Source organism: Portunus trituberculatus, chromosome 19, assembly GCF_017591435.1.
Source record: "Portunus trituberculatus isolate SZX2019 chromosome 19, ASM1759143v1, whole genome shotgun sequence".
NCBI lineage: Eukaryota > Metazoa > Arthropoda > Malacostraca > Decapoda > Portunidae > Portunus > Portunus trituberculatus.
In genome coordinates, this window is record NC_059273.1 from 3,985,236 (window position 1) to 4,012,500 (window position 27,265).

Consider the following 27,265-nt stretch of genomic DNA (forward strand, 5'->3'; position numbering starts at 1 on the left):
GAGAGAGAGAGAGAGAGAGAGAGAGAGAGAGAGAGAGAGAGAGAGAGAGAGAGAGAGAGAGAGAGAGAGAGAGAGAGAGAGAGAGAGAGAGAGAGAGAGAGAGAGAGAGAGAGAGAGAGAGAGAGAGAGAGTAGCAAAGAGGTATTTACAGGAAACACTTAAAGAATGGAGTGGAAGAATGAAAATGCAAAGCGAGGGAAGGAAGAAACGAATGACTGAGAACAATAGAAACTGGAGAAGGAGAGAAGGAAGGACGGGGAGACTGGAAGGAAAGACGGGAGGAAAGGAGGAAAGCAAACAAGGGAGGAAGGAACAAGACAGGGAGATGAGAAAGGATTTATCATGCAGTAAGATATGGTGGACGGCTGACTGGGATCATATTAACATTAATTAGACCTTATATTGTAACCCTAATGATATCACACACACACACACACACACACACACACAGCATCACCACCACCACCACCATCACCACCACCCCATAAACAGTTGGCTCAGTACTCCTAAAATGCTCCTGGGCCTCGTACCCTCGTATACCTTATTAATTATAAATATTTAACTAGCCCTCTGACCGTGCGGAAAGACGCCAGCTTCTGCCCTATAAAGACTTAACGATGCTGAGGAGATAAACGCTGGCGAGACTACGAGTATACCCATCATCTGCTACACGATCCATCTCTTCCTTCCTCTTTACTCCTTATGGTCAAAGAGGACGTGGCGTTACTAAACATGTTATATCCCCTTCTACTATTGTTCTACTTTCGTTCCCCAGTTCGTCTTTACTCAATGTTATATTACATTCTACTTTTGTTCAACCTTAGTTCTCCAGTTCATCTTTACATCCGCTACACGATCCATCTCTTCCTTCCTCTTTACTCCTTATGGTGTTACTAAACATGTTATATCCCTTCTACTATTGTTCTACTTTCGTTCCCCCAGTTCGTCTTTACTCTGTTATATTCCCTTCTAATCTTGTTGTACCTTAGTGTCCCGGTTCGTCTTTACGTTATATTCCCTTCTACTCTTGATCTACCTTAATTCTCATAGGTAGTCTTTACTCTTTTATATTCCCTTTTACTTTTGTTCTACCTTAGTCCACAGTTCATCTTTTCTCTTTGTTATATTCCCTTCTACTCTTCATCTACCTTAGTTCCCAGTTAATCTTTACACTTTTATATTCCTTTCTACTCTTGTTCTATCTTAGTTCCCCAGTTCATCTTTACTCTCTGGGTTAAGACATTGGGCGAATGGGTGTTTTTGAGATTGCTAGCCCTTTCACTGCGATACAAAACAACAGCACCAGAGAGGCATGGAATCTTTATGAGCATCACGGAAGAAAGGGATGGGAAAAAGAGTAGATTTTGCAATTTCTACACACTTTAAAGGTTGGAGGTAGCTGTACAACAAGTAAAGATATCCCAGAGCGATTAGTAACAACAACAGCAACAACTACTACTACTACTACTACTACTACTACTACTACTACTACTACTACTACTGCTACTACTACTATCCTTAGCTTTCTCGGCCTCCATTAGTCCTAATTATCGACTTCTTCTTCCTCTTAATCAGTTTTATTTTAGTGATTGAAGGATAAAGTAAAATAAAAAAAAAACCGTAATATGAAAAGTAAAGAGAAAGAAAGTACCAACAAAAAAGGTAACAAGAAAGGAACAGTGAAAAGGGAAGCAAAAATAATGAGTGCCTTTGTTTCTATATCATACCTAACCTAAGCTAACCTAACCTGACCACTGTTCGTTTTCTTCCTAAATTAAAAATACTGCTGTTACTTTTTTCACGATATTTTCTTCCCGAGCACGTATTTCAGTCTCTCTTCTTTCCGGGGTAGGAGGAACAACGGCCACTGCACCTTTACACTCAATTCTCCCCTGCTATCAGTCCTCTTGATCCTCCTCGCCTCCCCTACCGCTGCCCTGCCTGCCCTTATCACCCGCACCGCCTCCATCCATCACACTCCATCACCCTCGCCGCGCACAGCCACAATAAAGCAAGCCATCCACTCCGCCGAAAAACATAAAGAAGTAATGAAAGATGCAATCACTACTTCGCTCCCACAATCGAACACAAGCGCCCCCTACCACCCACCACCTCCACTATCTCTCCTCCACCTCACCTTCGCCCACCCAAGTCTTCACCCCTCCGTCACCCAGCACTAAGGTCCATTTCCCAGCACTCCTCCACACGATGTTGCGCTCCTCATCCACGCTATCAAAACACATCACCACCTCCACTTTGCACCTGAACCCACGCAGTTTAATTCAAGGAAAATTGAATCAAGATTATTCGTAGAGGATTTGTTATGTTTTGCTCCCTCTCTCCTTCCCTGGACGCTTGGTGTGTGTGTGTGTGTGTGTGTGTGTGTGTGTGTGTGTGTGTGTGTGTGTGTGTGTGAGAGAGAGAGAGAGAGAGAGAGAGAGAGAGAGAGAGAGAGAGAGAGAGAGAGAGAGAGAGAGAGAGAGAGAGAGAGAGAGAGAGAGAGAGAGAGAGAGCAAAGAAAAGAACTTAAGAGGACAGGATATGGAAAACAGGAGAGCAGATAATAAGAAAACACGAAAAACAAGTCTATTTCACACTAGAGAGAGAGAGAAAAAAAAAAAAACTTTACAACCACCACTGGTCTCACCACCACTACCACTTCCCACCCCAAACACACACACACACACACACACACACACCTCACCTACTCCCCCCAAAATCACACCTTTTACTCCTAAACCTTATAATCTTGCACTGTACCAAAATGAGTGACTAGAAAACTCCCCTTCACTCCCCTTCAACACTCCCCTACATCCCCCACCTCTCCCCTTCTCCCCTCCGTACAAAGCCCCTATTTATAGCTTCGTTAATGAGTCTAATTACAAGGTTACCTGGGCCGTGATCCGCGCAGGTGATAAAGGCGTCATAGACCAAACGTGTTCCTCATAAGACGATCGATTCAAGACGGATTACCTGTCAGGCGTTTTATTGGAGGTGGGACAAGGTGGTGGTGGTCGTGGTGGTGGTGGTGGGGAGGGATAGTAAGGAGAAGTTAAAGAGATGGAAATGAGTGTTGTTGTTGGTGATGGTTATAATGATGATGATGGTGATGGTGGTGGTGATGTAAGGGACGAGGAGGAGGAGGAGGAGGAGGAGGAGGAGGAGGAGGAGGAGGAGGAGGAAAAATTAAAGATAAGTGTAAACTGTGAGTAACGTGCTAGGAATTAGGTTGATGTAAGTGTGTGTGTGTGTGTGTGTGTGTGTGTGTGTGTGTGTGTGTGTGTGTGTGTGTGTGTGTGTGTGTGTGTGTGTGTGTGTGTGTGTGTGTGTGTGTGTGTGTGTGTGTGTGCGATACTGAGAGTGGACCAACCCATTAAAAAAAAAATCATAAAAAAGAAAATTAGAAAATACAGAAAAAAGAAAAACAAAACACCAAAACAAGTAAAAAGAAAACAGGATACACAGGACACACGCAAAAAATAATAATTACATCAAAACAAAACAGAAGCAAAAAAGAAAGAAGAAAAAGAGGAGAGAGGAAGCTGTCGCGTCTCTCCCACACTACCTGAGTTTACCTGGGGCCAATTAAGCAGTAAATCAGGTGCTTAGGCCTCGAGCACTGCCATAAGGACTCGATCACAGACTTAAGACCGCAGGCAACATTACCACGTCACGGCAGGAGGAGGAGGAGGAGGAGGAGGAGGAGGATAAGCTCTGGTAGTTGTGGTGGTTGTGATATTACTTGGTGGTAATGGTGGTAGTACAATTGGTGATGATGGTGGTGATACAAGCCATTACAAGTGAAGAGGAGAAGGAGGAGGGGGAGGAGGAGGAGGAGGAGGAGGAGGAGGAGGAGGAGGAGGAGGAGGAGGAGGAGAGGCAGGAGAAGAAGGAGGTGGTAGGTGTTGTATTACTATTCTTGATAGCGGTGGTAGTAGTGGTGGTGGTGGTGGTAAAGATGGTGATGGTGGTGGTGATACAAGCTAATACAAGCTAATACAAGTGAGCACAAGTGAATGTCCAGCAGTAACAAACCCTCTCGGTCCTAACTAGTCTTCATGTGAACGCCGCTACACGTCACTAGCCACAGCGCAGGTGGAAAAGGACCGCAGCGTAAGTGGAAGTAGAGTTGAAGGCGAAGAGTTTGGATAATGATGCGTCGAGGTACCCAAGGCAGTGACAGGACAAGAGGACACCAAAATAACATTAAGAAGGTTCGCCTGAATAATGCAGAGTTTGCCGGATACCGTGTGAACCTGAGTGTTGACAGAACTAGAGAGCAATTAGAGACGTGTAAGAGAGATACCATCCCATCCCATCCCACGTCCCTCTCTCTCTCTCTCTCTCTCTCTCTAGCTGCCAAGTCCGTCCTTCCCTCGCTAATTAAACACCTGTGCCGTCTTCTTCGTTAGTATGCCATTGGTGTTCTTTTGTTTTTGTCGTCTGCGTCAGAATCATTATTTATATTCTTTTCGATGATGTTCTCTAATGCTGCCTTGTTGTTGCTGTTGTGGCTTGTGTTTTTTTGTGTGTGTGTGTGGATGATGTGTTGCTGGTGTCATCTCTCTCTCTCTCTCTCTCTCTCTCTCTCTCTCTCTCTCTCTCTCTCTCTCTCTCTCTCAGTATTTTTTCCGTTTCATACCCTACGCATCAAAAAACTTCGTACCATCATTAGCTCCTGCTCCTCCTGGTCCTGTTCTACCCTCTCTCTCTCTCTCTCTCTCTCTCTCTCTCTCTCTCTCTCTCTCTCTCTTTTCCTTTACCCTTCTCTCTTTTTTCCTTCGTTCTAATCTCGTCCTGTTTTACTCTTCCCCGTCCTGCTCCTCCTCCGTGTAACCTAAGCAACTCGAGGCCTGAGAGCGTCTCATAGCAGCTTGTCAGATCGGATTCGCATCTGTCTGGTGTCGGGTGTCGGGAAATTGGTGCTCCTGGTCAGTCACACTCCACCGCCCAGCCTCCCCTACTTCCCCGCCCCGCCCCGTCCAGTTCCACCCAGCCTCCTCACACTCCCTCTTGCATCCTTTAGTAGTTCAGCCTCCCTCGCCTGCCTCGCTTGTCTCGTCTGCCTGCCACGGCCTTCTCACTGCCTCCCCGACCCTCCAAACGTAACTACAGGGTCAGGCTGGCGAGATACCAAGTGTAATTGTTCCTTTGACTTCTTAACGCATAGATGAACCGGTATTTCCACAGTGCGAGTGTTACCAGTCCATCCCGCGCTTTTCTTTTATCTTATCGCTCCCTCCCGAGACATTAACTCCCTCAAATGAGACGCAGCGAGACCACCACACCCGTTACCACAACCACAGCAACTAACAACAGAGATGACGTTATGTATGCTCTCTCTCTCTTTCTCCCTCTCTCTCTCTTGATCGGAATGTAACCAGCGCACGTTTACTACCGGCTTACTCTCACTCCCCGCGCGTCTAGAGTTACACACAAAATGGCATAAGCTGTTCTAAACGTCATCTGTCAGGGCTTAGGGAAGAGCGGCGCAGGGCAGTCAGCAAGACGAGGTGTCGCAAGGTGGAAGTAACCCTATACCCCTGGAATCGCCTCATGCCTTGCCCCCAGACGCTGGAGAGGCAAAGGAAGGCCGGGGCGCTCAATGGGCAGGGGCGGAGGCAGGAAATGGTCTTGAAGGAGGGCCATAGAGCAGCTCCCTCGCTCCCTGGGACGCCAGCACAAAAAACGACGATTGTGCATTTGTGGTCCTGACGCTCCTCACCTGTCTGGGGTAATTTGCTCTCTGTGGGACCCGGCGACCGGCGGTGGGTCATTATGCGTCCCTGTAAACCCCTTCTCTTCCCTCCCTCCCTCCTTCTTTTATCTTTTCTCTCTCTCTCTCTCTCTCTCTCTCTCTCTCTCTCTCTCTCTCTCTCTCTCTCTCTCTCTCTCTCTCTCTCTCTCTTCTTTCCATCCTCCTCTTCCTCCTCCTCAAGTGACAGGGGAGAGGAGCGGAGTGCCCGTGTCGACAAAACCAACGGATCTCCAGGACTTTAAGGTGAAGAACATACTGACAGATTGAGCGGCGAGGTGCAAATTTCCCGACCAGCCTCGTGTGTTAAGTCTCTTGAGTTTGCTTGACGTTGCGAAGCCCGACAGCGTCCCAGGACCTCGGCGGCATGTCAGCAGAAGGACGTCGGCCTCTGATATGATCTCAAGTCCTCGTAATTACATGGTTTTCAAAGGTAACTGGGCAGCGATCACCCACGAGAACTCCCTCTCACCATCATCAGTCCTTTTCCATCCCCATTCTTCCTCCTCCCCCCCTCCTCCTCCTCCTCCTCCTCCTTCCTGACAATCTGTCTTTCCTCCTCCTAACATTTGTTGTTGGAGTTGTCCATGGTGCTTTCCACTCCATCGACTTCTCTCCTTCCCTGGCAATCTCAGTCCAGCCACTTATCACGTCTGTGTCTCCTCCTTGTCTGCTAGTCACATCCCTCTTCCTTATTTACTTCTCGTCTTCCTCTTTTTCTATTAATTTGTACTCTTCTACCTCTTAATCTTTTGTTCCTACTTCATGTCGTCAATTTACTGCAACTCCTCCTCTTCTTTCTCCTCCTCCACAAGTAACCAACAACACGCCACTCTCACGCTAACTAAGATTGGTCACACTTAAAATACTTTCTTTTTCTCTCCTGGTCACGGAAAGTTAAGTCGCTTTTTTCTTTCTCTCTCTCTCAGGAATTGGTCTCGCAAAGATGGTCTCAGTTTCGTGCGTTTTAAATTACTCTCATCCATTTATTATCATCCATGTCTTTATTTATTAGCTAGTGACTTCCTCCATGATTTTCCTTCACCTGATTCTCTTTTCCATCTTCTATTTTCTTTATTATGCTTCTCTCTCTCTCTCTCTCTCTCTCTCTCTCTCTCTCTCTCTCTCTCTCTCTCTCTCTCTCTCTCTCTCTCTCTCTTGTTGTTTTTTCCCATTTCTTTCCCAGTTTGCATTCTCTCTTTTTACTGGATAATCTTCTTTGTTCAATCTCTTCCCGTTCTTTTTCTTTTTTTTTTTAATCCTATAATGGCCATCCTCGTTTTCCTCTTCCTTTTCTTCTCTTATTCATTCTTTTCTTGCTTCTTCTTCATCTGATCTTCCTCCTCTTTTCCCTATTTCTCCTTTTCTTTCCGCTCCTCCTTCTGATTCTTCTCTCATTCATTCTCTTCTTCCTCCTTCCTGTTATCCTTCTCCTCCTCGTTCTCTTACTCCCCTTTTTTTTCCATGATCCTCCTCCTTTTCCTCCTGCTCTTCCTCCTGATTCCTCCCTTATTCATTCGCTTCTTGCTCCTTCCTCTGATCCTCCTTCCTCCTCCTCCTCCTCCTCCTCGGCTCTTCTTCTTTCTCCTTCTCCTTCTCTTCCTCCCTCACTGCAGCTCCGTGACTCCACTAATCCTTCCATCCTACTCCAGCAACATAACTTAGGGTATAATAAGAGGGCTGCGGCGAAGTGCTTCATTCTTTGTATACTTGATAACAGCTATCACTCGGCCACGCATCCCGCTCCTCTGCACCCTGCTAACCCTGCCGCAACACACCCTGAAAAGCCTTGTCCTGCCTACGCCCCTTCCCTATCTATCCCCTACAGGAGTCTAGCTAAGCATTCTTCCCTGTTGTTTTTATTTTTTTGTTCTGGTTTTTCTAATTTGTTGTCGTTTTCTATGTGTAAAAGATGTATTTATTGATTTATAGCCGAGAAAATACAAGTGAATAATTCTGACTCATATACACACACACACACACACACACACACACACACACACACACACACACACACACACACACAGATAAATTAATAAAATGACATAAAATAAATGAGTCAATAAATAAAGATAAAATAAGAGGCCACATTATATTGTTCACCAAATGGAAGAGAAGGCATTTCAAATCAACACGAAAGTCATGTGTGTGTGTGTGTGTGTGTGTGTGTGTGTGTGTGTGTGTGTGTGTGTGTGTGTGTGTGTGTGTGTGTGTGTGTGTGTGTGTGTGTGTGTGTGTGTGTGTGTGTGTGTGTGTGTGTGTGTGTGTGTGTGTGTGTGTGTGTGTGTGTGTGTGTGTGTGTGTGTGTGTGTGTACCTTCCCTTCTAGTTGCTCGTCGCAGAGAAATTAATGCATGAAACAATTATCTCTTGAATGTTGTCTTATATATTACCAGAGAGAGAGAGAGAGAGAGAGAGAGAGAGAGAACAACTTTCGCCACTCTGAACAGCTGCTCGCTACTTGAACAACAACAAACACAATAGATAAACACTAAAAAACAAAAAAAAATACCAATACACAACTCTCTCTCTCTCTCTCTCTCTCTCTCTCTCTCTCTCTCTCTCTCTCTCTCTCTCTCTCTCTCTCTCTCTCTCTCTCTCTCTCTCTCTCTCTGTGACCCCTGACCCTCACCACCCCGGAGTGTCGCGGCTGAGGTGTGAGGGCGGGGGCACCTAACACCTGTGAAGGCCCTCGCTCGGCAATTAGAGAAGGGGGGTCAGTGTTGTGTTAGCAGGTGAGGGTTATGCAGACACAAAATGCTGGTGTGAGTGCAAGACGAGGAAGAGGAGGAGGAGGAGGAGGAGGAGGAGGAGGAGGAGGAGGAGGAGGAGGAGGAGGAGGAGGAGGAGGAGGAGGAGGAGGAGGAGGAGGAGGAGGAGGAGGAGGAGGAGGAGGAGGAGGAGGTGGTAGGAGGAGGAGAGAGGAGGAGGAGGAGGAGAGGAGGAGGAGAGAGAGAGAGAGAGAGAGAGAGAGAGAGAGAGAGAGAGAGAGAGAGAGAGAGAGAGAGAGAGAGAGAGAGAGAGAGAGAGAGAGAGAGAGAGAGAACTATACTTATTTGACGCTTAGTAATGTATTTTGACGCTTAGTAATGTATTTTTTCCTTTCTGATTATTTATTCTCTCTCTCTCTCTCTCTCTCTCTCTCTCTCTCTCTCTCTCTCTCTCTCTCTCTCTCTCTCTCTCTCTCTCTCTCTCTCTCTCTCTCTCTCTCCACCCGCCGGCGCTCGTGACCTGCTCTCTGGCCAGACACAGACGAGGCTGCATTAAGACACTTCTCCCTCCCACTAACAAATTACTAACGAGTCTGTTGCCCTCACCTGGCTGCTCGGCGCACCTGTGGGCTGTGACGCACGAACCCCGAGACACAAGCAGGGGAGCCGGAACGCACCTACAACGCCTGGCGGAACAGACCCAGGCATGCTTGGCGGAACGCACCCTACAACGCTTGGAGGAACGCACGGCACTCCGGAACGAAAGTCATTCCTTCCGAACTGCTTTGGAAACACTACGTGTCTGAGCGTTCATTGATACTTGGATACCATTGCCCGCAGTGGGTAGTGGTGGGTAGGCGCCAGGTGGGGCGCGGCAGGCAGGTAGGTGGTGACTCCAGGGGGGAACAGGTGGAGCCGGCAGATGGGTGGCTGGGTGGGTGCTCCTTCCGTCCGCTGCCGTCGTCGCCCGCTCGTCATTATTCACGCGTCGTCTCTCGCTGTGCCCTGACTCCCAAGGCGTGGCTCTTCCGAGACGAGGCGAGGCGCGGTAGGGAGGGGCGGGGCGACGTGCTGTGTGGCAAACAAGCTTGTGCTTGGATCACCGGCCGCTCTCCCCTCTCGCTGCACCACGTCGTCAAGTAATACTTGTCTCCATTATTTATACGACTGGCAGCAGGTTCGGGACTAACAATATAGGACAATAAAAATGCCTGTCGTTAGTGCTACATAAAAAATCAAATTAGTGTTATCATCCTGCCTCCTCGCTGCAGTTTGTGCCTGCCATCTGCCCCTGAGAGACACAGCGAGGCCGGCAGGTGTGACCAAGATAAGAACCTCCAACCACCATTGCCGCCGCCTCCGCTGACTCCAGCAGTGCAGGATGCAGGGTTCAACACGCCAACCTCAGGCTGAGCGTTGGCCGCCCCGCATGACCCACGGCAGCCAGGCGCGGGGCGAGCCTGGGAGCGACACGAGGCGGGGTGGGGCGGGCTGTGAGCCGGGCGGGCTATGTCGTGACCGAGGCCCAGCCCGAGGCGGCTCCCACGGCGGCCCACAACATAACCACCGATGCTCACCTGCCTCGCCACAAGCCGCCGCTGCCGCCGCCGCCGCCTAGAAGCCGAGGCTGCCGCTACCCGCCGCGGGCTGGGGAAGCGTCCCTCGTTAACTCTCGCCTCGCTAAGTGCAGAACAGCGCGCGTGAACCCGAACGCTTGTACCCGAAACCACCCCCACCTCCTTGCCTAGCGACTGAGGAGCGACTCTGTCGGTGCTGCAGACCTGGAGTGGGATGGGAGTACGCGGCGCGAAACATGGGACATGGGAGGAGGGCATGGAGCATGGGAGTATGGCTGGGCGGCGGCGGCAGGCGTGGCAGAGGTGACAGAGAACAGCCGGGGTGCGTGTGAGCCGCGGCTCCGGGTACGGCAGGGGCCAGGGACTGCCTCTGTTGCCTCGCCCCGTTAATCTGTGGTGACGGCCTCGCTCGCTCATCCTGTCCCGCCTCGCATTGTTGGTGCTGGGGGGGGGGATGCATGGGGGTGCCACGGCTGGGGGGTCTGATGCAGTTGTCGACATGACTGCCTGACGAAAATTACAATAAGAAAATGAAGAATGGATGCAACAGGAGTAGATGACAAGGTACACCACCACCATTACCACCACCACCACCACCACTACTATAACAACACCTAATGCAACAGCAACAACAACAACAACAACAACAACAACAACAACAACAACAACAAACAACTCTTCACCATAATTTTTCTTCCATCTTTTCACTGTCGAGTCGAGTACATGCACTTACGTGTGTGTGTGTGTGTGTGTGTGTGTGTGTGTGTGTGTGTGTGTGTGTGTGTGTGTGTGTGTGTGTGTGTGTGTGTGTGTGTGTGTGTGTGTGTGTGTGTGTGTGATTAGTATTTTTCCTGCTCCTAAATACCCCCATCACGCGACCTTCAAAGAATTCCACAGCATTACCCATGAAACTCACAATCAGACTCAGCATGACGCAGAAACACATCCGCTTGAGCGCCAACAAACATAACTCGAGCAAGAAATAGAAAGTAAACACAAACCAGACTGAAAAATAAGGAAGAATAACTGAAACAAGATATGAAAAGAAAACATAAACAACAGAAAAGAAACTAAAAATAAAAAGGAGAAATAACTGAAACAAGACATAAAAACACACAAACAATAGCAAACTAGAAATAAGGAGAAATAACTGAAATAAAAAGAAACATAACCAAAACACAGACATGAGAAAGCGAAGAAGAAATAAAAATACACTACAACCAAATTAGAGACGAGTAAAAACGTTCCCTAAGAATGAAGCAGCCAAGAGCCAGCCAGAAAACAAAGAACACATCCCGTTTTCGTCCAGCGTCCACCTCCTCCTGGTAATTTTAATCCACACTGAAGGTTGAGCTGAATAATTTTTCTTCACTGTTCCTTGTGATGGCTTCCCGCATTGCATATTCATATTTTCTATCATTGACGCAACTCTCCCTCTCCCTTCCTCCCTCTCTCTCCAACACAGCAATTTCCATCTAAACATTTCCCTAATCTCCTCCAGGAGTCCCCGTTACACACCACTCCTCTCGTTTTCTGTCACCTAATGGAGCGTCCCCATAGCAAATTAACGTAATGGGAAGGTAATGGTGACAGTGATGGTGACGACGGGACGGTGACGGGCTTTGATAAGGGAGAGGGACGTGGAGGGCGTGATGGGAACGAGTGGGAGAGTGTGAGAGAAAGCGATGGGAGGGTGAGAGGAAGGAATGAAGGGGTAAAAAGGCTTACTGTGGTGGTTAAAGGGAGCAAGAAAAGGGCCTATGACGTGGATGATTGCCTGAGGGAGAGAGATAGGAAGGGCGGGGGATGGGAGGGAAGGGGGGAGGGAAAGGGAAGGGAGGAGAGAGAAAGGTGATGGAGAGGATGGGAGTAACAAACTAGATGATTAATGTGACTGATTTATTAAATGTATCTGATTTATTAAGAGGGAGAGAGAGACAGAGAGAGAGAGAGAGAGAGAGAGAGAGAGAGAGAGAGAGATATGTAAATTCATTAATATTACACGGAATTGAGTGTTGGATAGATTAAAGATAAAAACCTTTCTCTCTCTCTCTCTCTCTCTCTCTCTCTCTCTCTCTCTCTCTCTCTCTCTCTCTCTCTCTCTCTCCATGGCCCCACACAAAGGCCAGTCAAAGGTAGCCCAAGGAAACATAAATAAAAGGCGCCACATACACTGATTTAGGAGATATTGAAACATCACGAGGCCAGAAACTCACAGCCTCCTCAGTAATGCATCTTACAGCCTCGCCTCTCCTCCCACCATCCCTCATCTCGGCTGTGATTAATCTCTAACTATCTCTGAAATTAATCGCCTAGCTCCATTAATACAGGGATGAGGAGGGGAGGGTGGGGCGAAGTGGGGAGCAAGAAGTGGGGAGTGAGAGAGAGGAGGGGTGCGTGTGTGTGAGTTTGTGCGTGTGTGTGGGGTTGTGATTCATATACAGGTGTGAGTTCATTCCTAGGTAGGTGTGTAATAGTGTGTAAGTGTGTTGTAAGATGTGGTGGGATGTGTGTGTGTGTGTGTGTGTGTGTGTGTGTGTGTGTGTGTGTGTGTGTGTGTGTGTGTGTGTGTGTGTGTGTGTGTGTGTGTGTGTGTGTGTGTGTGTGCTTATTTTTTTTCTAAGCATATCTTAATCCTCTTACTATTATTGAGTTTTTCTTCTTTTTTTTTCTTTTTCCTTCCATCACCATCACTTTCCCCCTCCTCCTCTTCTCCTTCTCCTGCTCTTTCTCTATACTATCCCGTGTCTCCCACTAGTATCACAGAACAGTCACCCAAACAGTCTAGTAAGGAAGGACCTCAGGATAAATTGCTGTTTGGACATTCTTTGTATTCTTTGTATTTCTCCTCCTCAATCTCCTTTCACGTCTTCCCTCCCTTAACACGAGCAATCTCTCCCTCTCTCTGCCCATTCTCCTACCACTTTTCTTGTAATTCCTTAGTGTCTTTCCACCCTTCCTCTTGACCTTATCCTCTTCACGATCCAACTCCTCCTCCTCCCTGTATCCTCCCACTCCTGCTGCTCCTGCCCGCCCCGCCGCCTCATCCAGCGCGCGGCGGGAGCCCCAGCACCCAGGATGGACTCATTCATCACCGGACGATGCTGGTGCGCGATAGAGCAGTCACCGACACCAGCGGCTGAGTCCGTGGGAGGCTGAGGCCGCGGCAACACCAGTACAGAGAGGAGGAGGAAGGGTGGCAGGGAGAGGTGGGAGGAAGTGGATAAAGAAAGGAACAGAGGGAGGAGCCACAGAAGCGAGTTTTTAGTTGATGGTAAAGCGAAATTAAGCGGAATGTTATGGCTTAAGGTCGGGCAAGGGTGTGGAAGGTGGAAGGAAGTGATAAAGAAGAAAGGAACAGAGGGAGGAGCCACAGAAGCGAGTTTTCAGCTGATGGCAAAGCGAAAAATTAAGCGGGAATGTTATGGCTCAGAATGGCTTAAGGTTGGGTAAGGAAGGCATTATATAGCGAGGTTGTGTTCAGGGAGAGGTGATCAAAGTGCAGTGTTGGGGAGAAGGGAAGTGAATATGGGAACTAAACAGATAAGAGGAGGGGAGAGATCACCATGTTATCACACTGAAGGTAATGAGAGAGGCAGCGCAAGGAAGGTAATTGGGCGCCACCAGACCGATAGGTAATTAGGAGATAAAGGAACAGGAAAGAGAGAAAAGCAAATAAGGAATAAACAAAGATAATGATATTGAAAATGAGGGGAACGTCGGTTGCAGGAGGTGGGGGAGGAGGGGGTAAAGAAAGAGAAAGAAGAAGAAGAAGAAGAAGAAGAAGAAGAAAAGAGGAAGACGAAGAAGACGAAAACTACTACTACTACTACTACTACTACTACTACTACTACAACTACTAAAATAATACAAGAAGGAGGAGAAACAAGAATAAAAAGAGAACGAAGACGAAGAAGGCGAAGAAGAAACAAAGAGGGAATAACAGAGAGAGAGAGAGAGAGAGAGAGAGAGAGAGAGAGAGAGAGAGAGAGAGAGAGAGAGAGAGAGAGAGAGAGAGAGAGAGAGAGAGAGAGAGAGAGAGAGAGAGAGAGAGAGAGAGAGAGAGAGAGAGAGAGCAGAACCTTGTAAGGAGAAACAGCCGAGGATCATTACAAAAGCCTCACCCAGCGGAACACCCTCCTAAGTCACCGTCAGTAGCTAAGCCTCTTGACACATTAAGGTAGGGAGCAGAGAAGAAGAAGAAGAAGAAGAAGAAGAAGAAGAAGAAGAAGAAGAAGAAGAAGAAGAAGAAAAAAAGAAGAAGAAAAAAAAAACAACAACAACAAGAGCCAGAAGAGGAAAAAACAATAACAACAACAACAACAACAACAACAACTAAAAGAAGAAAATAATGATGATGATGATGATGATGATGATGATGATGAACCGTAAAAGGCGAAGTACATGTATGGAAGTATGGAAGGAGATAATAACAAGAATAAAGGGAGAGGAAGGTAGTGACAACGAAGGGAGGGAGGAAGAGAGGGCAAGGTAAGGTGATGTTGAGCGGGGAGGGGCAAGGTGAAGGGGCAGAAGGGCAAGGCAGGATTCGAGGAAGGGAAAGGAAGGGAATGCAAGGTTGGGAGAGAAGGATGCTTGGGGTACGTATAGGATGGGAGGCAAGGGACAAGAAGGGAATATGAGGAGAAGGGAACTAGAAGAGGCAGAAAGGAGTGAAGGATAAAGGAAAGTAGGATGAATGGGAGACTTAAGGAGAAGGAATAGGAGAGGAAAGAATGCAGTAAGGAAAGAGAAATAAGAAGGGATGAGGAATAACTAACGAGAAATAAGGAATGGAGTGAAGGGAAAGATTAAAGGAGGAAAGGAAGTGAGGAAGAACAAATAAGGAAAACGAGAATCAAAAAGAGAAGGAAAAGAAGAAGAAAGAAGGAATAAGAAGAATAAAAAACGGAAAAAGGGAGAGAATTAAGAATACAGTGAAGGAAGAGAGGAAAGGAGGAAAGGAGCTAAGGCAGAACAGGTAAGGAAAAGCGAGAATTAAGAAGTGAGGAAGAAAAAGGAGAGGAAAGAAGAAATAAGAAGTGTAGAAGAATAAAAAGCGGAAAAGGGTGAAAAACAAAGAATACAGTGAAGGAAGAGAGGAAAGGAGAAAAGGAAGTGAGGCAGAACAGGTAAATGAAAGCGAGAATTACGAAGTGAAGAGGAAAATGAGAGAAAAGAAGGGATAAGAAGTGTAGAAGGATAAAAAGAGGAAGAGTGAGGGAAATAAAGAATGCAATGAAGGAAAAGAGGAAAGGAAGTAAGACAGGACATAAGGAAAGGCGAGAATAAAGACGTGACAAGGAAAAGGAGAAGAAAGAAGGAATAAAAAGTAGAAGAATATGAGAAATAAAAAATGCAATGAAGGAAAAGAAGGAAGGAAGTGAGGCAGGACATGTGAGAGAGGCAGGCGAGGCAGGGGGAATGAGGGGGAGATGCGGGGGGGAGGGAGTGGCGGGGAGTGAGGCAGGACAGGGGCGCACTGCAGGTGTCTGATTGACGCCACACCCTAACCTGCACCACACACTGAGGCTCAATAAGTGTCTCCTGCTGGTGCCACGGTGATAGAAGGGAAATAATCTTTGAACAACCGCAACAGGACAGACTAAATTAAATTATGCCTATATGAAATCTTAGAGACGTTGGTGTATAGTAACAAACAACAACAACAACAACAACAACAACAACAACAACAACAACAACAACAACAACAACAACAACAACAACAACAACAACAACAACAACAACAACAACAACAACAACAACAATGACAACAATAATGCTCTTAAAATTAACTCCTCGCTGCATCTCCCTTCTCTTCTCTTCTCTTCTCTTCTCTTCTCTTCTCTCTCTCTCTCTCTCTCTACTCTTAAAACTATTAAATAATACGAAACACTCTTAAAACTATGTAAAACTCTCTCTCTCTCTCTCTCTCTCTCTCTCTCTCTCTCTCTCTCTCTCTCTCCTCACTGGACAGCTTCCTCACACTTCTCTCTCTGGCCTCACACTTCCCTCTGGCGTCTCTCTCTCTCTCTCTCTTTTTTTTTTTTTTGTCTCTCACCCCGTCACCTTTCATCTCCCATCCTCTGCGCAGCTCCCATCACTTCCCCGTCTGTCTGTTTCTCTGTCCAAATCGACCCGTCCCTTTAACAAGTATTAGTGTCTCTCTATCTGTCTTTACTCTCCCATATCTTTCCTCTTCCTTCATGCTTTGTTATATATTTGTCACAACATGTACGTCACTCTGATGATTTTCCTGTTTCTTCCTTACTTTCACCTCTATGTGCTTTTGTAATTAGTAGTTCTGGTCTTTCCTTTCCTTCTTCTGTTCTTTATCTATTTTCTTGTGTTTTTTCTTGTGTTTTTCCATGTTCTTTATTTACTTTTGTGTTTTCTTGTTTTTTTTTTTTTTCCTCTCTTCTCGTCCTCTCCTCCTTCCCTTTTATAATTACTAGATAATACTTCTTTTTTCCTTTCTGTCTACTGTTTTTTGTCTACTTTTCATGTTTTTTTCGTGTTTTTTTTTTCATGTAGTCTTTATTCTCTTCTCGTCCTCTCTTCCTTCCCTCCGTCTTTCCCTCCTGCCCTTCATCCTCCCTTCATTCCCTCTGTCTTTCCCTTCTTGCGCTTCATCCTCCCTTCCCTCCCCTCCGTCCCTCCCCGTCCCCTGCTGATGGATCGCGTGCACAAGGTGGCCGCGGCTCCCCGGATCATCCCCAGCAAGGTCGTAATTTTGCAGGAGTCACAGGCCACTGCCGCTCGCCCTCACCCACCTCTGCTCGGCCAGCGCTAGGGGGACGCTGGCTAACCTTCCGTCAGCCTGAGAGGGAACGTTACCCACTGCACAGGTAACAGGTAGCATCCCTCCTTCCTTGGGGTGGCTTTCAGTTCACGCCATGTTCCGAGACTTTGTGGGCATTCATTGCGGAGCTGCGACGGTACTTAATGCACGTCTCCTTGCCCAGGGAGACTAAGCGGAGCCTCTCGGTTCGGATCAAAGGACTGAGTTCACACCTCGCCCTGTTCCCCAGGGTGAAAGCGGCCTCGCTCGCCACTTGGTACAAAAGTTAATCGCTCGTAACTCCCTCCAGAGACCCGCCGAACGTATATGGACCAGTTTTCGAGGCAATTTTCTCATTATCAGCTATTTGTAGCGGTGCGGAGGCCGGCTCGGGAGTGAAGACGCAAATTTATGGCACCTAGTGATTTACGGAGGCTGGAAGTGGGTTACGCTGTGTGTGTGTGTGTGTGTGTGTGTGTGTGTGTGTGTGTGTGTGTGTGTGTGTGTGTGTGTGTGTGTGTGTGTGTGTGTGTGTGTGTGTGTGTGTGTGTGTGTGTGTGTGTGTGCAGGAATAAACAAATACTACGGATGCTGTGAGGGACTATAGTAATGCCCGCCAGGTGGCGTGCACTGCAGCTGACATCCCTGCATGGCTCACCCCCACCCCATCTTCCGCCCCGTACTCTCTCCCCATCACCAACGGAAAAACAGGGGAAGAAGAGGAGGAAGAGGAAGAAGAAGAAGAAGAAGAAGAAGAAGAAGAAGAAGAAGAAGAAGAAGAAGAAGAAGAAGAAGAAGAAGAAGAAGAAGAAGAAGAAGAAGAAGAAGAAGAAGAAGAAGAAGAAGATGCAGTACAGGTAGTGATGGTTGGGAAGGAGGATGAGTAACATGTTGTGGTCTTGATAAGGAATGCAGCGAAAGTGGCGAGGAGGCGGCCTGTGGGAAGGTTGTGGGGAAACTCGCGTCTGTGGGAAGGCGAGAAGAGGAAACACAGGAGGAAGAAGAGGAAGAAGGAGGAGGAGAAGGAGGAGGAGGAGGAGGAGGAGGAGGAGGAGGAGGAGGAGAGGAGGAGGAGGAGGAGGAGGAGGAGGAGGAGGAGGAGGAGGAGGAGGAGGAGGAGGAGGAGGAGGGGGGAGCCTTCACTCAGACGCCGTACGGGAGTGATTAATACCCGTTGGGCATGACGTGCTTGCGGGGTCATCACGGAGCGGGTCATGCGCCTTCTTGCCATGAGAACCAACGCACCACCTTGCCTGTTCATGCGCAACTCCCCCTGCCACCACCACCACTCCCACCACCACCACAACCGCCACTACAGACCGTCGCCCTTCAACTAATTTTGACTCGACAATTTTATCTGCGTGCCTTCTTCTACTAGTCCTCGTCCTCCTCCTCCTCCTCCTCCTCCTCCAGGCCGCCACAAAGGGGTTACAGACGACGCAAGACAATGGGTGGTGGAGGCGCAGCGCAGCGACGTGGCCAGTGTAAACAAAAGATCATCATTATCGCCAAGGAAGGTGCACGTTCGAGCGACCGAGGGAGCGTGAGACTGGCTCAACTCCTCCTCCTCCTCCTCCTCCTCCTCCACCTCCTTGCCCCCCAAACTCCTGCTTCTCCTCCTCCTCCTTCTCCTTCACCTTAGCCTCCTTCCTCTATATCCTTGCCGGGTTCTCGCTCTTCCTGTCCTCTTCTTGTGTTGTGCTCTGTGAAATAATGTTGAGTCATGAATGTTATGTCAGTTTAAGACAATTCCCTTATGCAGTCTCCTACTTCTTATGCCCCTATACTCCTCCTCCTCCTCCTGCTCCGGCTCCTCCTCCTCCTCCTCCTCCTTAAGTGTCACTCTCCTCACCCTATTTCCACACTCCTGTTTTTGTCTTCAGCACTCTCCGCCTCGCTTTTATTCTTCGCTTTATGAAGGTTGTCCTCATTCTTGTGCTCCTCTCTGTCCCTCAATCCTCTTCCTCCTCCTCCTCCTCCTGGTCACGAAATCTTCCCACTCCACTGACCCATTTCACTCATTCCTTGCCGCCGCTTCACTGACTCTCGATCACTCACGACTCCTTTTATTATCTCTCTCTCTCTCTCTCTCTCTCTCTCTCTCTCTCTCTCTCTCTCTCACAATTAATACTTATATATTTTCTTCTTTTCAGTGCATTTTCCCTCATAATCAGCACATTCTCGATTCAAAAGCTTTAATAAACCAATGAATATCAGTAACAATGACTCGAAACATTCATAGCAGCATTACAAACCTTCAATTAACAGCAGCAAGAAACGCCTTCCGTATCACCAATACCGTGGTTGAATTAATCCAAATGAATTACGAAGGAAATTATGAACGATTTTCTGCGGTAGAGGCAAAAAAAAAAAAAAAATGGTTCTGGTGTGGTGACTCCTAATGTGACAGTTATCACGGCCTGAAGCGCCCCAGCCAGTCGTTACCTGCACGCTACAGGTGTTCAGGAGGCGGCCACTGTTACCACGCAGCTGCAGGAGGTGGCTGGCTATTGCTCGGTAACAGAACAATTAGTAATAGTGATCTCTTACTGACCTGGATAACACTTCCCTCTCTCTCTCTCTCTCTCTCTCTCTCTCTCTCTCTCTCTCTCTCTCTCTCTCTCTGCGACAAGGGACATTTTATCGATGGCAGGGGCGTGGAAATAGCCTGCGTGCTGCAATTATGACGAGGCTGCAGTGGTGGTGGTGGTGGTGGTGGTGGAACAAGAGGATGGGGCAGGGTTAAGTAAAACAAATATTGGCGAAAGTATATAAAAGGAAGAGAGTAATAAAAAAGACGATAAAGGAACAAAATAGTGGATGAAGTGGAGTCACGAGCACCACAAAGTCCACTCACCAACACGCCACTCCATTCAAACACATCCACTCATCCACTCGTCCTTAAGACACCCCTCACTTCCACCTTAAAAATTCCATCCTCACGCCTATATCCTCATCCTCTTTCTCCTCCTCCTGCTACTCCCCTCCTCCTCCTCCTCCTCCTCCTCCTCCTCCTCCTCCTCCTCCTCCTCCTCCTCCCACCTCTCGTCCTTGGGTCAGGTCACCCCTCTCGGCCCGCTGACCCTCCACTCCTGACCTTCACATCTTCCCAGTGGGCAAAACAATGTTAAAACACCAAGGTCTCGACGGCAGCAGATCCCGAGACCAGGGGACCGAGATTCGCCCCTCTGGCATGTGGCGGCTACCGACGCACTGCAGCCTGGGACTCAATTGTTAGATCGTGATGGTCACAAGGAATTTTCTGATCCGGGAGAGCTTTAGTGATAGCCAGCCAGCCAGTCAAACCCTCTCTCTCTCTCTCTCTCTCTCTCTCTCTCTCTGGCAGGTATAGATGTGTGGACAGACGGGGTACAGACACAGACAGAGAGATGAAGAGCATTCAAGTGCATTGCTATTTGGAGAGGTGGTGTGTTAGTAGGGATAAGTGTTGGGGGAGGAGAGAAAAATGGGCTAGAGGTGGAGTGAGGGAAGGGAGTAGATTAGGGTGCTGGGGAGACAGGAGGGACGGGCTGTGTACTGGAGGCGCTCAGGGAAGGAGGAAGAAAGGAAGAAGATGGCGAGCTAAAAACAACATGAGGGAAAATGATAAAGGCTGGAAAAGAGAAGGTATAGTGTCTACTTTGAAAGGCTCAAGCAAGAGGCGCGAGGAACGAGAGGTGTTGCGAGCGTCCCTGAAAACCCTCCCCAGCACCTGACGGAGCGGCGAAGGAAGGAGTGCTACGGCGTGTGATGGATGTCTCTCACGGCGGCTCTCCAGTGTGCGGCGGTGGCAGCGATGGCGGCGGCAGTGCGGGCGAAGGATGAGGAATTTCCCAGCGCCATGATTCATGGGTGCTGGCGGCGGAGAGGTCGGTCGGCCGGTATCTGATCAGCGCTTCCATCAGCGGCACTCGAGGTGGCGAAGATTGGAGGTTCTCGTCGCTCTGAGTAAACACAGCCTTCGTCTCACGCCTTCCCTTGCTTTCTCTATAGCAGGAACCACTCTTGGCGTCTCCGTAGCAGTGGTGTCCAGGCTGCTGCAGGGTCACAGGCGCGGCGGGAGGCAGACGTGAGGGGCGGGCATTACACACAGGAGGAGAAGCGGGAGGCTATATAGCGGGGATGATGATGAGGCTGCTGCCACCACGCAACCGCATATATATTATCTTGTTCCCTCTCCCCTCCCTCTCTCCCTTCCCCTCCTCCTCCTTCCTATAGCCGCGGTCCTCCCACCTGAACACAGCAAACACTAGGGAGTTTTATAATGGTGGTGATGAAGAAAGTGGAGGACAAAGAGAAGGAGAAGGAAGAGAAGAAGCAGGAGGAGCAGGAGAAGGAGGAATAAGAGGAGGAAGGATCGTGGCAACAATACCCAAATCTTCAATGAAATATATGGACCATCTAAGGCCGGCGGTCGGCACTCTCTAGGGCTCAGCCTAAATAAATTTCCTCGCGACCGTGAGGGAGGGAAGCGCAAACCGACGCTCCCACAGCTCCACCGGCCAGCTGCCCCCACACCCCGCCCCGCCCCGCCCCTGCTGGGTAATGGTGCGTGTAAGAGCATACAAGGTGAGTGCACATCCGCTGCCCCGCCTGACGCCTGACTGACTGCCCGGAAGGCTGCTTGATTGGCTCCATGACTGGCTGACTGGCTGGCTGACTGGCTGGAGGGACAGGTGCGTGGACAGGTGCGTGGACAGGTGGGTGGACAGAAGGACGGCTGTGAATGCGGATGGGAGGGTGGGGGAACGGCAAAGAGGATCGATGAACAGTAGGAATGAAGCCTGGATGAGCCAAAATATGAATAAGAGGATAGATGGATTAATAAGTAGATGAATCAAGAGAAGAAAGGATTAAAGAAAGTTAGAAAGGAAGGAAGGAAGGCAAGGCTGGCAGGCTGGCAGGCTGACCAAACAAACGCCCACTGAGCAAGGGGCCTGACGGGGACTAATAGCAGCGAGGGTGGGAGGTAAGCCGTGTTATTATGGACTATAAATAAAGCTCTCCAGCGGGAGATGACGATTAAGCCACTGGCACCTTGATGGTAATTATCTGATCAGCGGAGGCCCTTCTATGGGGCCCTCAACCCCCTCCCCCCATCACCACCATTCTTCCTGCTCCCACCTCTCACCCCATACATACCACGCCACCCCTCTCTTCCACATCCTGATCCCTCTCTTTCCGTTCAAATAAATCCTCAGAATTCCTCCACAGCCCCATAACGTCTTCCCTCCCAACACTGCCAACACACTCACAAACACGTCCCTCCTCGCCTCCCCTTCCTCTACACACACTCCCAAGCTGCGCTACTCACCACCACACTCCCTCCACACCCTTCCCAGTGGCCACACCCTACCTGCACACACTCTCTCATTACCGCGCCGCTACTGACGTGCCCATAAAGCCGCCACCACGGGACGGACCTTGCTACAGGAAGCTGACCACGATCCTGCGGCCCTCCTACAGGTACACCGAAGGCTGGGGACGAGGCAAGGCTCCCCCTCCTCCAGGTGATCGTGGCCAGGTGAGTCATTAATCAAGGTGTTGTAAGAAGGGCGGCCCTCAATCAACATTTCTCTCATGATTCTGTTGTAATTACCATATTAAATGGTTGATTATCCCAAAGCCAGGAGAGCATACACACACACACACACACACACACACACACACACACACACACACACACACACACACACACACACACACACACACACACACACACACACACACACACACACACACACACACACACACACACACACACACACACACACACACACACACTCAAGTTCGTTCCTGCATAACTAATTAGCCATAAAGATTACCTGTTTGGAAACCTTTTCTCCTTATAGGTTTTTGATGCAAACACACCAAACTTACGTCCGTGTTTTACTATCACTGAGGAGGAATAAAATGAAATGTAAACTGAGGAAATGTTGCACAGAAACACTCTAAAGATAAATATTTCTGTTTGTGAGCTGCTCCAACACCACGCTCAACCTCCCGAATTAGAAACAGAGGCGACGTGTGTGTGTGTGTGTGTGTGTGTGTGTGTGTGTGTGTGTGTGTGTGTGTGTGTGTGTGTGTGTGTGTGTGTGTGTGTGTGTGTGTGTGTGTGTGTGTGTGTGTGTGTTTGACATCGTTCAAGCCGACATAAAAAGCGATGGGCGGCAGTGAAAGTCTGTTTAGGTCGACAAAGAAGCATAATCTGAATGGCAGCAACACTGAGGAAGTAGACACAGTGGTACGCTATGCCGCTGAGCTCATTTCCGTCTCCTTTGACCCCTCACCCAGGAAAACGAGTACAAGGCCCACGCTGACGTCCGGGTTACCGCGGCTGACCTTCGCTAGGTTTCCCCGTGTACCCATTTACCGAGCAATAGAGGGAGCTGAGCCGGGTGGGCCGTGTGCCATCTACCCTCACCACACTCCAGCCAAGCCCAGTCACGGCGACATGTACTAAACATCAAGGACAGGCATAATATTGTTTATTGTATACTCTGCCTTCGCACCTTCCTTACCACTACCATCAGAGTCAAGCCCAGAGCCACAATCACAGCAACACGCATCAAAAACAAGGACAGACAGAATTGTTTATTGTACGTACAGCCTACCATCAAACCTCCGCCACCATCACCACCACCATGCAGAGTCAATGCCAGAGCAACAGTCATAGCAACAGGCAATGACCACCACACCAAAGAACGATCTCAGGTAAGGGAATGTTATTACTTATTGTATATTCATCTGCCTTCGCACCTCCGTTACCGCTGCCGTCACGACCACCACCTCCACCACCACCACGTGCCCGCCAGGTAAGAGCAGCAGCAGCAACAGGCCGCAGCAGGAGCCATTACACCTGTACACCGCCACAAATTAGGGTCATTAAGAAACATAATTGGGCTGCGTTAACTACCCCTAAAGCCACCCGTCCGCGCCTTGTTGAGTAACACCGCCGGGGCACACAATAACACCTCCACCCACCACCACCACCACGCCGCCGCTGATCAGGTGTGGTGTTGTGTGCTTGCGTTGCTGGCTTACCGTGGCCCAGCAGTGTTTGTGTTGTGAGGCCCGTGTTGTCAGTGTTATGCTGTGGTTTGTGATGCGTAGTGTGCCCTGTGTTGTCTGTGTTGTGTTGTGTGGTTGTGTGTGGTGGTGTGTGGTGTTGAGTCGTGAGGTCTTTTGTTTTCTGAAATAATCATGAGTCATCAATTTGTTTCAGCTTAAATAATTGTTTTTTTTTTTCATTAGTGTGACTTTTTAAGCGCCTAAAACTCTCAACTGTTTCTCTCTCTCTCTCTCTCTCTCTCTCTCTCTCTCTCTCTCTCTCTCTCTCTCTCTGTCCAGCCTGTTCCCACCCCTTAGCACTCATTCATCCATCCGTGTACTTCTCTCCCTCCCCTGCACTCCTTCGTTCCGTCATTACTCCGCCGTCAACCTCCTCCTCCCTCCGACAACCTTCGCCCTCGTCTCCACCAGCGTGAAACAAAAGCCGGGCGAGGCGGGGCGGCGTCCTGGCGGTGTTACTGGTGTCAAGGAGGCAAGGGGCCGCGTCGGAACACCACTGAGGAGATGTAGAACACTTCATTTGACTTTTAAAACGGGTGATGAGTGAGCCAGGAGGGGGAGAAGGGCCGCGGCGGGAGAGAGGGGGACCAACACGCGCGAGCTCCTGATGGGGGTGCCTCCTTTTGTACTGAACGGCAATGCTCTCCTGCCATTCCCCATAACTAGTAACCCCACCCGCCTACTCTCTCTCTCTCTCTCTCTCTCTCTCTCTCTCTCTCTCTCTCTCTCTCTCTCTCTCTCTCTCTCTCTCTCTCTCTCTCTCTCTCTCTCACACACATCCGGAAAGTCTCTTCTACTTATAATAATCTTCAAAGTCTTCCCCTTCTTCCCCCCCCCCTTCCTCCTTCAGACATCCCCCCCACCTAACGTCTCTCCTCCCATGTATGTCTCCCACTTTACTCTCCTTCCACAACTATGCAACGATAGCTTCCGGGGTTTCCTGTTTGTTTTAGTCAACCTCCTCTTCCTCCTCCTCCTCCTCCTCCTCCTCCCCTCTTCCTTCTCCTCCTTCTGCCTAATGCTTGCTAAGGGCGTGTACTTTTCGACTTTCTCCTCTTCGTGTGTTTAAGGTGAGAAGTAAGAAGAAGGGCATGTAGTGGAAGGAAGAGGGAGTGAGGGAGGGAGGAAGGAATGAGGAAGGATTGTGGGAAGGAAGGAGGTGAAATGGGTAAAATAATTCTTTTGTGAGGTCTTACTGAAACGATTTTTATGTTAATATTGGTGGTTATGTGGCGCTCTCTCTCTCTCTCTCTCTCTCTCTCTCTCTCTCTCTCTCTCTCTCTCTCTCTCTCTCTCTCTCTCTCTCTCTCTCTCCGGTAAACAAACCAATAAAGTCACATGCATTAATATATGACCAACTTAAAAGCTTCGCAGAAAAAAAGTCAACAGGTCCAGGGAGAACGTAAAGAATCGTAAAAAATGTGAGGCTGGCCAGGGCAGAGGCGGCGGCGGCGGCGGACAATAGATGGACAAAGCAACAACGCCCGCCATCCATTCCCTCCACCACCACCACCACCACCACCACTTCCATCCTCTGTCTCCTCCACTTATAGCCTCCACCAATCAATATAAGACTTCATGAATCAGCTCGAAGACCCACTGCCGTCTCCACCACCACCACCACCACCACCACCACCACCATCCAGTCTTATCCACCACTATCCACCTGACGAAGATTTATTGCCACTAGGGAATAAAATAGCACTTCCACTCCACCACCACCTTGAAGAATGACCGACTCCACTTAAATCTCTTCCACCACCTCCACCACCACCACCACCACCACCACCACCACCATCACCACCTCTACCACCAACATCACTACCACCATTATCACCTATTCATTCTCCTCCACTCTCTATTCCAGCACCACCACCTCTTTTTTTCTTCACCACCACCACCACACCACCATCGTCACGCTCATGCTTAAGTTCCTCTGTTCTTTCTTTCCTCATTTGCGTTGTTAAGGTTAGACGCGCCCCACGTGCAATCAGACGATGTATGAGTATGTGTACAGGTGAAACGGTAAACTCAGGTAAACTCTGCCATGCCTGCCTGCCTTCCTGCCTGCCTCTTTGCCTCCCTTCCTCCTTCTCCATCTTCTCGCGATTCCCTTCAGTGCACGAGCCACCACGCTGAACCACTCAAGGCGCTGTGGGTTAATGTTTTGTATCATTTATCTTTTCATTTATATTTTTCACTTATATTTGGTTAATTTTTCCATGATCACTAGTTATTCTGATACTTATTCTCTTAGTCTGCAGCCATCTCTAAGCATTATACTGACTGGAAATATGAAAAAACAAATTATTCTTCTAATCCCTTTTTTTTATCGATCCTGTAGACACTTATAAGGACCTCACACCTTGCGCTCCGTGTCGTAACTTAATGCTTGTCGCAGATTTAACGTTTTGTTTTAATGCAGGAAAGAAGATATTAGTATTTCCCAAACTCGTGTGTCGTACAAGAACAAAGTACTCGTAAATCCAGTCAGTAATAGCGTGAAAAGAAATATATATCTTTAGATAAATCCAAACCACTTGGCATAAGACACGCAACAGATGTTTGTGAGAGCGTTACGAACTTAGACCGCTTATATGGATGCACTCACTCGAACTGTATAAAATGCCTTTCTTTACACACACACACACACACACACACACACACACACACACACACACACACACACACACACTCTCTCTCTCTCTCTCTCTCTCTCTCTCCCAGACGTCCGTGTGTATTAAGATAGCGTTTCTGAGGGCACATTCCGCCGCGTGTGGCTGGAGCGCGGATAAGCAGATCTTTAGGGCGTCTTAACCTGCGCTGCCCGACGCTCCCTGGATACCTGGATACCTGAGCCCCTACATGACCCAGGTGCAGGGTTCGCTTCTCACCCTCGTCTGCATTCTTCGCTTTTTTTGTGTAGAAATGAAGGTTATATGGAGAATGTTAGAGTGAGAGAGAGAGATGGACAGATGTTGACGGATAGAAGATTGGAGAGATGGATAAGTGGAAAGATGGATGGTAAAGGATAAGAGGAGAGATAAATACGGGAAGATGTTGATGGATAGAAGATTGGAGAGATGGATAAGTGGAGATATGGATGGTAAAGGATAAGATGAGAGATAAATACAGAAAGATATTGATGGACAGAATTATGGAGACATGGATATGAGAAATGGATAATAAAGGATAAGGAAAGGTAGGTGAGATGAGAGGAGAGAGAGATAAAGATGAAGAGATAAAGTGGATGAGGAAAGATTGATAAGACAGAGAAAGATGGTTAGATAGTAAATGTCTGAATGTTTGAATGTCTGAGAGTAAAGATATAAATGGAGATATGTTGATAGATAAAAATGTGAAGAGATAAA

General features: G+C 48.5%; 1 protein-coding gene across 4 annotated transcripts in view; it reads right to left on the reverse strand.

Annotated features, from left to right (window-relative positions):
- Positions 1–27,265, reverse strand: part of LOC123506048 (protein jagged-1b-like) — a 214,433-nt gene that overhangs the window by 143,289 nt on the left and 43,879 nt on the right. The window contains exon 1 of one of the 4 annotated variants that reach the window (XM_045257888.1): positions 9,072–9,188. The exons of the other annotated variants lie outside the window; for them this stretch is intronic. Within the exon in view, the coding sequence (XP_045113823.1) occupies positions 9,072–9,173 (102 nt within the window). The 5' untranslated portion in view covers positions 9,174–9,188. Of the gene's footprint in view, positions 1–9,071; positions 9,189–27,265 lie in introns of those variants that run through there. 4 annotated transcript variants of the gene reach the window in all.